Raw genomic sequence first — 12,791 nt, forward strand, 5'->3', positions numbered from 1 at the left:
GCCGCGTGTCCCTTGGGAGCCAGCTCCCCCGTTTTCCCTGCCATTCAGAGTCCGTGTTCCTCGCTCCATGGACGGCCCCCTCCAGCCGATCCTTCCCCATTGTGGGGGCTGCTCCGGGCCATTCTCCTGCCTCTAACCAGCCCTTCCATGCAGTCACCACATCGTAGACCTCAGCTGTGGGCCCTCTCCCCGGGGTGAGGGTAGTTCTGGGCTGTAGGAGCCCAGTCTGGGTTGGGGATGGATGAGTAGGACTCACACGTGAGTATCGCCTCCTGGTGGCTGGACCTGTGTCCAGGAGTAGGGACCTACCGCTGGGGCTGGGCCAAGACCTCCCCTGGCTCAGTGGGCAAGCGCGCTGTTTGGAGCCAGGAAACCTGGTTCTAGTCCCAGTTCCGCAGGGATGGTGGGGTTTGGGGCAGTGGATCCGTTCTGTGTTGGTAATATTCAGCCCCTGCTCTCTGTCTCTTTGCCAGCTGGTTTAAAATGGCCCTGCTTGTCTCTCCCCTCCTCCTCCTCCTGGGCCTGCTGGCGCTTAGGGCCAATGGCTGCCCTGCCACTTGCCGCTGCTACAGCATGACCGTGGAGTGCGGCTCCCTGGGCCTTAAGGAGATCCCGGCCAGCATCCACCCCTCCACCCAGGTATGGCTGGGCACCCCCAGGCCCACTCAGTTTCATGTTGGCATCCATCCAGCAGGCACCCGGGGGTTGGGGGGGAAGGGTCATTATCCCCTTCTACAGAGAGGGAAACTGAGCCATGGGGCAGGACCAGCCCAAGGTCAGGGATAGAACCCAGGTGGCCATTATTATTATTATGGTAGCGCTAGGTGCTGTACAGACAGAATAAAAAGTCCCTGCCGAGGTTAAGTACAGGGCAAGAGACAACAGCTGGCTACAAGTGGGGGAGAACAAGGATACGATACTGGTTCATGGCAGGAAGTTGTCTCACCACACCCCCGGCCGAAGACAGTCGCTTGTGTTGAATGCGCTAGAGAAGGGGGAGCCGGGGGAGGGATCTAAAGAGAGGGGGCAATGTGGTCAAAGGGGCCAGCTGGGAGAACGGTCTTTGCTGCAGAATGGTGAGGAGCGGGGAAGATTGCGTTTGTCAGGGCCAGAGAGAAGGATGGTGCCTGATGGAGAGGTTGAGAGCCGGAGCGAGATTTGAGTGGGATGGATGGAGAGGAGAGGCTGGATTATAGTGATGTTGTGCATAGCAAGGACTGGTCTACACGTAAAAATTAACTCGACTTAGCTGCAGCCCTTACGACTGGGGAAAATGTCGTGCCCTGAGCACCTAACTCCTGGCGTATACTCCACGGGGGCTGGGTCAGAAGGGGCCATCGGCTGTAACAGCTTCACCCCGTCCGCTGGGTGAACCAGGCAGCAGGCCCCTCGCCAGCCTGCAGCCACCTAACGGAGAAAGGAAGGAAAGGCCAGTGCTGTGCTAAGCCTCAGTGCATTCTGGGTAAACCCTGCTAGAATGTCCCCATGTGCACTGGGACCAGACCCCGGAGCAGATGCCCTAGTGACAGAGCTACTGGGGTGTTATCCCTGCCCGGACTGGTATGTGAGAGCCCTTGGCCAAGGCCTGGCATGGGGGGGAGGGAGGGTCTGTCAGTGCTGGGTTACTCCAGGGGGAGATGCATCTGTTTCTCACCATAGGGCAGGGAGGTTGCGGGGGGCTGGGGAAGGCAGTGCCCCCCCGGGGGGTGGAGCCAGGGTGTTGCTCTCACCCCGTGTCCCCTCCGCAGACCGTCTTCCTGCAGGATAACAGCATCACGCAGATCCACCAGCAGGACCTGGCGGCGCTGCGGGGCCTGCAGTACCTCTACATGCAGAACAACACCATCTCGGCGCTGGAGCCGGGCGCCTTCCGCAGCCAGCAGCAGCTGCTGGAGCTGGCCCTCAACGGCAACCGCATCCACCTCCTCAACAGCAGCATCTTTAAGGGCCTGGAGCACCTGCGTGTCCTCTACCTGGCTGGCAACCAGATCACCAAGCTGCTGGACTTCACCTTCTGTGACCTGCAGGTGAGAGGGCGCTGTCTGCGTCCCCTGATGGCAGGGGAGACAGGTGCTCCGCTCCTGGGATGAGGCCAGGGGAGGGAGCCCTGGCTTGCCTGGGCAGCCTGGAGTGGTGCTAACAGCACTGCCAAGGGGGCTGCATGCAGTGCCAGGGCCCCTAGGGTGGGGTCATCTGGAATCCCTGCCCAGCCTGCCCATGCCCACATGCAATGGACGTGCTTGTATCTAGGCGATTGCACTGGGTTTTGTCAGTGCCGCTTGCCATGCCAAGCGGAGACCCTGCTGCCTGGACTCAGCCTGCGGCTGGCTGCAGGTCGCGCGCCTGTCCAGCCACCGAACACAACAGACGAGGGGCTGGAATGGCCTGAGAAACGCGTGTGAGGCAGGAAGCCTGGATTCCTCCACCCTGTAATGCGGGAATCATGTTCCCCCATCTCCCAGGGGGTGGTACGTGGAAAGAGCTGAGCCTCCAGGGTCCCTGAGAAATTGGGGGGTCTCTTGTGGCTCACAGCGTGAAGGGCAGCGGCTTGTGGCATTCTGGATGTGTGCGTGGGGGGAACGTGTATGAGAGTCGGTGTGGGAACCGGCAGGCGTACGTCAGCCTCTGTGTACATGGCGGTGTTTGGTGGGGGGACTCGGGGCGTGGATGTGTGCACAGTGACATGTGCCTGCCGGTGCAGGCGTGTGTTTGCACATGTGTGCGCATGTCAGGCGTGTCTGGCCATGTCTGCTGGCAGGTGTCAGCGGCCAAGCGAGCAGCCGTTGCAGGTGACTGTCTCTCCCTGTGCTCCGTTGCAGAGGCTGCAGGAGCTGCACCTGCAGGAGAACAGCATCGAGACGCTGGAGGAGCAGGCGCTGGCGGGGCTCTCCTCCCTCGCCCTGCTTGACCTCAGCAAAAACAACCTGCGCACCATCAGCCATGCCGCCCTGCACCCCCTCATCAGCCTGCAGGTGCTGCGGCTGACAGGTAACCGCCCAGCCCACCTGTGCCAGGGCTCCTGGCTGCTGCAGCGCCACCTGCAGGTCAGGCAGGGAGCGGGGGGAATCTGCTGGTCTTGTTGCTTGGCAGGAGCAGGGGCTCCCTCTGAAAGTCCAATAATAATCTGTGACCAGGCCCTGACCCTGGCTGGACCCCCCACCCAGCATTCAGGGTGTTGGGGCCCCCGCAGCGATCTGGCCTGGATGCCACGAAGCAGAGCAGGGAGCTGACAGAGAGAGCCAAGGCTCTGAGCCAGGAGTGGGACTGCAGGCTGCTGAAAGGGACCTCTTCCCTCCCCCCCACCCCCGGGCACAGCAGATGGGGCCTTGGTTCGGCCAGTGAGGCCTGGGGAATTAGCTGCCATGGGGTTGCCCTCTGTTGTCCAGAGGGGATAGAGGGTGCTGACTGGTCCCCCAGGATACTCTCCCAGCGATGGTGTCATTCAACATCTCTCCACCGGACAGGCATCTCTGGGAGGCCGCGGATCTAGCAGTTAGCAGCCAGGGCGGGGAGTGGAGAGACCTGGGTTTGATTCCCAGCTCTGCACACGTGCCCTTTGGGACCCTGAGTGTTGCCCCCCCACCCCCCGGCAGTGCAGCGGGGACGATAGCACTGGGGTGTGGAGGCTGAGGTGCCAAAGTTCCCTCAGAGCAGGACGTGCTGGAGAGGAGCGAGGCATAACAAGCCTGCCCTTGTGGGAGATTGGTCGCCCCTCCGCACCCCTCACCTGTGCTCAGCCCAGGAGCCCCCCTTCCTGGACCACCCTGAGCTCTCCCTGCAAGGAAACTCCCCCAGCTTCAGCCAGACTTTCCTTTGACTGAATTTCAGTCCATTCCCCTGAGCTATCCACCCCGGCTCCCTGGAGCTGCCAGGACAGCTTCCTTCAGCCCGATGCTCCGTCTGGACCTGCCTCTTCATCAGCCGGCCCCTGCGTTGGCTTGGGGTGGGGGTCAGGTGGCTGGACACCGTCCTGACTGACCCAGCTTCTCTTGGCAGAAAACCCCTGGCGATGTGACTGTGCCCTGCACTGGCTCGGCACCTGGATCAAGGAGGAAGGGCAGCGTCTCCTCAGCTCGCTGGACAAGAAGATTGTGTGCTCAGAGCCTCCCCGCTTGGCCTACCAGAGCCTGCTGGACGTCTCTGGGAACAGCCTGATCTGCATCCCGCCTGTAGTGCAGGTGGAGCCACTGGAGGTGACGGCCCGGCTCGGGGACGACCTGCGGGTCTCCTGCCAGGCCTCCGGCTACCCACAGCCGCTGGTGAGCTGGCGGAAGGTGGCCCATGTGCGGGCAGGGCCTGTCACGGCGAGCGCCAAGCCGCTGGGCAGAAGGGCGGAGCTGCGCGAGCGCGGCGGCAGGGAGCGCTTCGACTCGGACACGGGGAGCGGGATGCTCTTCCTCAACAACATCACGGTGGCCCACACCGGCAAGTATGCGTGCGAGGCCTCCAACCCGGGCGGCACGGCCCGCGTGCTCTTCCACCTCATGGTCAACCTCTCCCAGCAGCAGCTGCCGCCGCTGCCGCCACACACCTACCCAGCCTCCGTGGACGTCAGCCAGGAGCCCCTCTACGACATGGAGAGCATGGACTTCAATGCCCTGAGCGTGGCCACGCAGACTGCCATCGCTGTGGGGATCTCGCTGCTGGCCCTCGTCGCCCTGCTCCTCATCGTCATGATCTACAGGAAGCACCGCAAGCGGAAAAAGGCCAAGAAGGAGGAGAACATCCTCTATGTCAACGACTACTCGGACGGGCCCACCACCTTCGCCCAGCTGGAGGAGTACCGCGACGAGCGGGGCCATGAGATGTTCGTCATCGACCGCACCAAGCCGCTCTTTGCCACCTACAAGGACCCTGAGGGGCTGGTCGGGGCCTTCCCGGGGCTTCCAGAACCACTGCAGGACCAGGCCACACAGACCCTGGAGGGGGAGGAGGAGGGCGAGCGGGAGGCCAGCGAACTGTTTGTCAATCAGGGACTCGCGTTCCAGCCACAGATCGCCTACGAGATCCATTGCTGAGGCACCGTGGGGAGATGGGGGACGTTAGGACAGGGCAATGGGACAGAACCCCCCCCGTCCCCACTCCAGTGTGCCTGTGACCCCTGACCATTCTCCTGCATCCCTGTAGCTGGGATAGCCTTTGCCCCGCTGTGATTTAGGGCTAATAGAGAGGGAGCCGGGTCTGCCCTGGGGGAAGCTGCCTGGGCGTCAGCAGCACCGGGCATGGCTGGTTCCCAGGGATGGCGGGGTTAGACAGGCCATCTGCCCAGCCAGATGCCTGCACTGTGGGGTGACCCCCATTTGCTCCCGGACTCCCCTGCATGGCTAGAGACACTGTGAAGCCACCCAGGGCCCCCAAGGCATCGCCAGCCTGGCCAAGGGAGGGAAATGTCTCTCGGAGCTGAAAGAATTGCTGGGAAAGGGGGTGTTTTTTAACGAAAGAAATAAAATTGCGTCACTGTCAGGAGAAATGAAAAGCGCCATATTTGTAGGGCCTACAAAACGCAGCCTGGCTCTGTGGGCACCCACATGTGCTCCAGTCCGTTCAGGCCCGAAGGACAGATGGTTTCCACAGGCGCATGACAGCCAGAGCTGGGGGATGGTGCACCTGGCCCAGCCCTTTCTGTTACCCTCTGCAGGGAGTAGATCCCCATCACTTCCAAGCCACCCGGCCTAGGCAGAGCCTCTTGGCTAATTCTAACCCTGGGGCATCCTCCTGGGCTTAGATCCCCTTCCCTGGGCCACCTGAGCCCTCCCGTGTCCCCTATTGCTCCCATATACCCCCAAACCCCAGCTCGGCTGGGGGTTCTCCTAGCTTCCTTGTTCTGGCCCAAGGTCAGGGCCCAGGCTGAGCCACCGTGACTGTGCCCTGGGACAAACTGATCTTTGAAAACCAAAGTCCCGAGAGGCCAGAGCCGAGCTGGGCATGAGCCTGAGGTTCAGAACCCTCTCGGGCTGGGTTGAGTCCTTGCCACCGTCTGGCTCCTGGGAGCCCTGCTCATGTGGGCAATGGCTCCTGCCCCTCGATTGCACTGACATTCCTGATCCCCCCAGCCTGCCTCTCCCTCCCCCCCCGCGACTGCCGCCTGTCTAGAAAGCCCCCCCGTGTGTGGGAGATGGTCAAAGCGGGTGGCCTCAGCCTGCAGGGGTGACGGCTCTTGGCAGCTTTCCCTGGGCAGGCCTGCGAGCTGGAGTAGAGAACAACAGGCTGATGATGGCGGTGCTAATATTTCCACAGCCAGTGCCCCCAGGTCATGTTGGGGACCAGACACGCCCCACCCCGCTGTGGGAGTGCAGGGGGATCTCGGTAAGGAGCAGAGGGCACACAGCATGGGGCAGACAGACAGGGCCATCCCGCAGGGGGGCTGTATGGGTGTCACGGAGTCCCCGGGTGATGCTCTGGAACAGCTCCCCACAAAGCCAGTCAGGACTTTGGGGAGCCTCCTCTCCCTTGGAGCAGACTTGTTCAGGGCAAGAAAGCTCACACTGGATTCACCTCCTGGTCTCTCCTTGGAGCATTCAGCATCCTCTGCCTCCGTGCGCTTCCCACAGTGAGTTCACCCAGCGGGATCCTGGGGAAGCCACAGGGTCCTGCACCCCACACTTTGCAGTCAGACGTGACTCCCAGCCAGCCAGTAACACAGAGGTTTATTCGATGACAGGAACAGGGTCTAAAACAGAGCTTTCGTATCGTGAACCAGACCCCTTGGCGGGTCCATTCTGGGGGCGTGAGCCAGACCCCACATCTGCACTTCATCTCCGTCCCCAGGCAGCTCCAGACTAACAACCCTCCAGCCCCTCCTCTCTGCTCCCCCTTTCCCGGGCAGAGGTCACTGATCCCTTTGTCTCCAACACCTTCAGTTGGCACTTTGCAGAGGAGGGGCCAGGCATCAGTTGCTGGAGACAGAGTGCCCGGCATTTAGGGCACTGGCCTTTGCTCTGCAGCAATCACACACCCTTATCCCACCACTAGATACTTAAGAACTGCTAGGGGACACTGAGGCACCAACACAGTATTCAGAGCAAACATGAAGAACATTCCTCGTTCATCACAATGGGCCCAGCCTTCCCCCAGGATCTAGAGGCAGAGCTGGGGGGCACTTTTGAGGGCCCCACAGGCCAGAGTGGCCCAGGGATTAGCAAGGGTCCGGGAACAGCCTGCTCCGCTTCCTTCGCTCTGGCCCCAGCCGTGTAGCTTGGGGGACAGGGCTTGTGGAAGGGTCCCTACCCACCAGCAGCAAAGCAGAGGAGCCCAGCCCAGCCCGCTCCACTCCGCCAGCTCCCAGCCGTTTCTCTCCGCTTCCCGCTGCCGGGGCATCCTTTCCCAACCCAAGTACATGGCTAGGCAAGGGAAGCGGAGCAGGCTGGGGCGGCATCTCTTCGCTTCCGCCACCGGTGATGCGGGGGGGGGGGGGCGTCCTTTCCCCAACCTCCCCAGTGGCGGGAACCGAGAACGTGGCTGGAGCTGGCAGAGTGGAGTGGGCTGGGGCCCGGTTGCTCCACTTCCCGCTGCTGCCGGTGAGTGTGGGGTCGCTGGGGAAGAGGTGGAACGGGGGGGGGGCGGCTGGGGTGGAGACGGGGAAGGTAAAGCTGAGCGGAGAGAGTTGTCCGGACCCCAACCCTCCTAGGGACGCCCTGCCCCTTGCAGTGGCACAGCCCGTGGGGCGGGCAGCAAGGGATAGGACTGGTGCCAGGGCTGGTGCTGCTGCGTATGCAGCCTCAGCTGCCTAGGGCACTATGAATGTGGGTAATTTGATGCCGGAATTGCTTGCTGCCTACATAGCTGCATATGCTGCGTATGCCTAAGGATGGCCCTGCAGACAGGCGCTCAGGCGCCGTTTCCAAACAGGTCTCACAAGCAGCTGCCAATGCAAAACCAAAAAGGACCCAATAACCTTGCCAGGGACCATGGCTGGCAGTGCGGGCGGCTGCTCTGTTGCACCCAGTGTCAGGCTAGCAGAGCAGCGTGGCCCCCCCCAGCCCTCGTGCTCTGATGAGGGTGCCAGGTGGAAAGCTCAGATCTGAGCTTTCCCATATTGGGGCACCATCCTGCCATAGTGCCATTCATGGCTTGAGGCGAGTGACACCTTGCAGGATCAGGCCTGTGTTTGTCTCTGAGTTGGGTGGAAGAAAGGGCCTTTGAGCCCACCTGTGTGGGGCCATGTCCCTTTCCGAGGGCAGCAGCCACACACAGCCCAGCCAAGCTTGAGCGACCAGCTGGGAATTGACCTTGCAGTGGCTCATCCCCCCCCACCCGCCCCGCCACCTGTCCTGACTGTACCAGGAATGTGCCTTTTGGTCCAGGATCTGATGGGGTTTGGCTTGGTGGGAGCAGGCACCAAGAAGGAGATGCCTTGCTGAGTTCTACATGCCCTGGCTGGATCACTGCATGCTTCTGCAGCATCCAGTTAACCTGCGCAACTCCCTGCTGCAGGGTGCTGGTGAGGCAGGTGGCTCAGTGAGACTCTACACCCTGATGCAGATGTTTGTCTATGTACAAAAACCTTCTCCACTGTCCCCCCAGCTGAGATGCAGCTACATTGGGCCCTGAGCCTCATGCTCCAGGCCATAAAGCGAGCCAGGGCCGGGGGGGTTCAGTGCTCTTCCCACACACCCAGGCAGATTATGGTATAGTAACATGCATCGCAGGGGCATACATCTTCCTTGGAACCCTCTGACAGTGGTACCGACTGTGAGATGATGGGGCGGGGGGGGTTTACAGCCCACCCCGCCGAACAACCCTGCTCAGACAAGGGGCCGGGGTGGGAGTGGACATAGGCACGGAGCTGGGCCCAGCTGCACACTCGATGCCCTGCAGCCCTGGCTTCTCACTAGCTCTGCCAGGGGCCTCCCAGGGTACGTCCACACAGCAATTAACCACCGAGGCTGGCCTGTGTTGGCTGCTCTCCCTCCCCCCAGGGGCCCAGAGCCCAGGCTCCAGCCCAGCCCCACTAGCTACGCTGCAGTTTTCTAGCTCCACAGCCCGAGCCCCCTGAGCCCAACAGCTGACACGGGCCAGGCATAGGTGTTTCATTGCAGTGTAGCCAGACACACTCCCCCCGCCCCCAGCCACTGAAGCAGCAGCACTGCTCCAGCAAGGGAGACCCAGTGAGTGTGTGGGAGGGGGGGGGGGGGAGGGAAGTGGCTGGAGAGTGAGATAACCAAGCGCCCCCCCCGCCCCAAGGCACCAGCTATCCAAGCCTTATGTGTGCGAGTGACATTTACCAGCACAGGACTGGGTTCTGCCTCCAGCTCTGGGAGCGGAGTGGGGTCTAGGAAGTTAGACCTGGGAGTGAGGCGGAGGGGGCTGGACTCCTATGTCCTAGTTCTGGTTCTGGGAGGGAAGTGAGTAGGGTGCAGGGGGAGACGGGGTGGAGGAGCTGGAGGGAAATCTGAAGTCCTGGGTTCTTCTGCCACTGATTTCCTGGGACAAGGTGGGTGAGGTAACATGAGGCATCTCTCTCTCACCAGCAGATGATGGGCTATAAAAGATCTCATCTCTCCCACCTCAGTTCTGTAATCTCTTGGGGCCGACATGGCTACAACAACACTGCATCCAACTGATTTCCTGGGTGAGCCGCTCACCCAGCCCAGGGCCTCAGTTTCCCCCTGAGTGAATTGTGCCTGTGGGCTGGCAGCACTAGTCAGCTCCTGGCTTGGGTGAGTGTCTGGCGCACTGGAGGAGCCGGCCAGCAGGTGCCACTGGAGAAGCTGTAATTACTTTGCTTTATTGCGATTGGCAGGGTATCAAACCGACGCACTGCCCTCTCCCCACCCCCCACGGGGCATGTGGGCCTAGTGGCACCGCACTGGCTGGCAGCTCCACGCACTGTCTGACTCTTCCTCCGTCTCACCCGCGCTCAGGACGCCCACCTCGGAGAGGTAGGTCCTGGTCCGGTAGCCCCGGAACGCCGACTGGATCCTGACGGCGGCTGCCTTCTGCTCGCGCAGTGCCCGTCGCGCCTGGCAGCCCCGCCAGAAGGCCTGGATGAGTGTGGCTGCCTGCACCAGCTGCCAGTACCGCTTTCTGGTCTTGAAGACCCGTCTCTCGCCCTTGGGCTGGCTGGGCCAGAAGCTGCTGGAGAGCCAGGCCGCGGCTGTACCCTCTGCAGCCTGCTGGCGCTCAGTGCTTGGGAGGAAGCTGGCAGAGGAGTGGTACCTCATGGCACTCAGGTCAGCTGTGCTGCGGCTGCCCCGCTCCCTGCACTGGGTTGCTTCCCGGGCCACACAGGGGCGACCCTTTTGTCCTTTCTCCCTGCCCTGATGCCACACTTTGGGGGCAGCCCGATTTTCAGCCACCATCTTGCTTGCTGGAGGGGTGCCCGTCGAGTGACGGTGCCCTTTGTAGACCACTCTCTCAGCCCTCTCCGTAGGGTAGGCCCCGGCTTGTCGGGCCTGAGCACGGCCATGCCCAGCTCCATAGCAGGCTCGCTCAGCAACAGCACGGTAGCCAGTGCCCTCCTTCCTGGTGCTGGGGTGGCTGGGTGCCGCCTGCCAGGGGGGACCCTGTGTGTGGTAATAATGTTCCTCCGAGCTGGCATCCGACTGGTAGGCCGTGCCCTTCCCCACCCCCTCCAGGACCCAGACCGTCATGTTCCGCCCGCAGTGGGGGCATTTCTTGAAGTCAGGGGGGGGCGTGCCCCCTCTCTGCGCCAGGCCTGGCAGCATTGGCAGCTTCTCCTTGCCAGCCCTGCACTCCCCTGGCCAGCGAGCAGGGAAGCCAAGTGGTGTCTGGGCCCCCCCGAGTCCCTGTGTCCTGGACGGCAGCCTGGTGGGGGGTGGGGCCTCCTGCCCCCCCATCATGTAGTTGACGAACCCTCGGTACGTCCTGCTGAAGAAGTCCCTCAGGCTGCTGGTGGGGCGGAGCGCAGCCCTGACGTGGGCTAGCTCTTGCCTGGTATGGTAGCCCCTCCAGTGGGCTTGGATGGTGGTGGCGGCTCTGTGGCTCTCTGCTAATGCCTGGCGTGTCCGGTACCCCCTGTAGTGGGCTTGGATGGTGGTGGCTGCCAAGTACTGGTTGTGGATCTCACACCGCACCCTGTAGCCCCGGTAGTGGGCCTGGATCACCACGGCAGCCTGCTCCTCCTCGAGCTCTGGCTTGGCCCAGACATGCCCCCGCCTGGCCGTGTGGCCCTGCCAGGCAGTCGCCTCCACCCTCTGGCTGGCCAGCCGCTCCCTGGCGAGGAAGCCCCTCCAGGCAGCCTGGATGGCGATGGCTGCGTGGTACTGAGCGCGCAGCTGCTGCCTGGCCTGGTACCCGCGCCAGGCAGCCTGGATGACCGTGGCCGCTGCATCCAGGAGCATGTCCAACTCGTCCACCAGGATGTCGTCGAAGGAGCTGGCCCGGTGCTTGCTGTGGTGCCGACCGGGGCTGAGTCTGCTTCTGGGCCGCTGCCGCCCCACAGGGTTCATCTCCTCAAAGCTCAGCTGGACACGGCCATGCCAAGGGCGTGGGGCTGAGGGGTACTGCTCAACGGCCTCCATGCTGGGGGGGGCAAAGCCACAAGTCAGGCCTGACCCTGCCACTCCCCCCGGGATGGATTTCCCAGTGCCACAGGGCCCTGCTTCACCTCTGCCTCTGCCACGATGCCAGCAGCACCCGGAGAGGAGCAAGGCAGGCAGCTGGCTGGGGACCATGGATACTCCCCCCCGCCGGGTTTGTCACTTCCAGTCCCCCATTCGGCTCAGCCCTACAGTGAGAGCCCTGGCTGGTTTGCCCACGCCATGGGGCCCCGGGGTGATGCTGCAGGAGACATAAATGATCGTTAAGAGCAAGTGTGAGATGCTCGTGTGATATGAGCCCCTCCCTCCGCCCCATGGGCAGCATTGTCAAGGCTGATGCACAAGGTCAGGGAGCGCCATGAGCTCAATGCTCCCAGTGTCCTCCCCTTTGTGCCCAGCATGCCTCTGCTCAACCCCTAGCAGCCTCCTCCCCAGAGAGCACAGGGCTTCACCAGCCCAAGGAGAATGCAGCCACAGCAAGGTGGGGGCTAGCCGGGCCACCCAGTGCCCTGCACAACGGTTCTAGTTCACTGACACCTGAAACGGCGAGGCCTCGAGCAGCGATGGCGGGCAAGGACGCGTCTCCTGCCCCATCCAGCCTCTCCTGGCTCATGCCTGGGTCTCAGCTGGCTGCAGGCAGTGGATGGGGGCTGGGGCAGTTGGCAGAGGTACTGAGAGGGCAGTAGCAGAGGCCAGGGAGTGGTGAGGGCAGGGCTGTTGAGGGAGAGGTGTCTGGTAGATTCCATGCTTGGAGGACAAGGCACAGGCTAGTGGGGAAGATGGCTGAAAGGAAGCGGTGTGTTGTTAACCCGTGGAACTCACCACTGCAGGATATTAGCCTGGAAAGTTTTTTTTAAAAGACTCAGACAGAGCAACCTAGACCTGGGGCCACGAGCTGCACGTCCACTCACTAGGACAGTCAGAAGGTGTGATTCCTGGTCACCAAACTGGGCTCATGCAGGTTCCTGCTGCTCCCCATCCCCCAACCCCGGCAGAGATTAGGGCATAACTCAGGCCAGCAGGGCTTGGTTCTGCTATAGAGCCCCAGTACGCGGCCAGCACCCCCAGACACACGGGGAATGGAGTGTGCGAGGCTGCTGAGCTTGGATTGGTCTGGGTCACTGTCCTGTGCAGCTGAGGTGATTCCTTGCCCTGACTGTGCCTTTGGGCTAAGGGACGCTTTTTCCCAGCACGCTACGCAGGGCCTGTCCTACCTGTCCCCAGGTGAGCATCCCAGCGCTGCTGCTCTCAGGCCTCTGTGAAGCTACTTGCTGGGGATCCAAGCCTGGC

General features: G+C 62.3%; 1 protein-coding gene across 1 annotated transcript; it reads left to right on the plus strand.

Annotated features, from left to right (window-relative positions):
• The first annotated feature begins 527 nt into the window (after positions 1 to 527).
• On the plus strand, positions 528 to 5,458 carry LRRC24 (leucine rich repeat containing 24). Its single transcript, XM_032790986.2, has 4 exons — positions 528 to 639; positions 1,749 to 2,027; positions 2,820 to 2,988; positions 3,997 to 5,458. The coding sequence occupies exons 1-4, from the start codon at positions 574 to 576 to the stop codon at positions 5,016 to 5,018; spliced, it is 1,536 nt and encodes a 511-aa protein (XP_032646877.2). The 5' UTR covers positions 528 to 573; the 3' UTR covers positions 5,019 to 5,458.
• Positions 5,459 to 12,791: the final 7,333 nt, after the last annotated feature.

Source organism: Chelonoidis abingdonii, chromosome 2 (genome assembly GCF_003597395.2).
Source record: "Chelonoidis abingdonii isolate Lonesome George chromosome 2, CheloAbing_2.0, whole genome shotgun sequence".
In the NCBI taxonomy this organism is placed as follows: Eukaryota; Metazoa; Chordata; order Testudines; family Testudinidae; genus Chelonoidis; species Chelonoidis abingdonii.

Bases quoted from the DNA above. Each gene is read 5' to 3' on its own strand.
- LRRC24 (XM_032790986.2), top strand. From the start codon at position 574: ATGACCGTGGAGTGCGGCTCCCTGGGCCTTAAGGAGATCCCGGCCAGC. The intron at 640-1,748 runs GTATGGCTGGGC...TCCCCTCCGCAG, and splicing joins GCATCCACCCCTCCACCCAG to ACCGTCTTCCTGCAGGATAA. The intron at 2,989-3,996 runs GTAACCGCCCAG...TTCTCTTGGCAG, and splicing joins GCAGGTGCTGCGGCTGACAG to AAAACCCCTGGCGATGTGAC.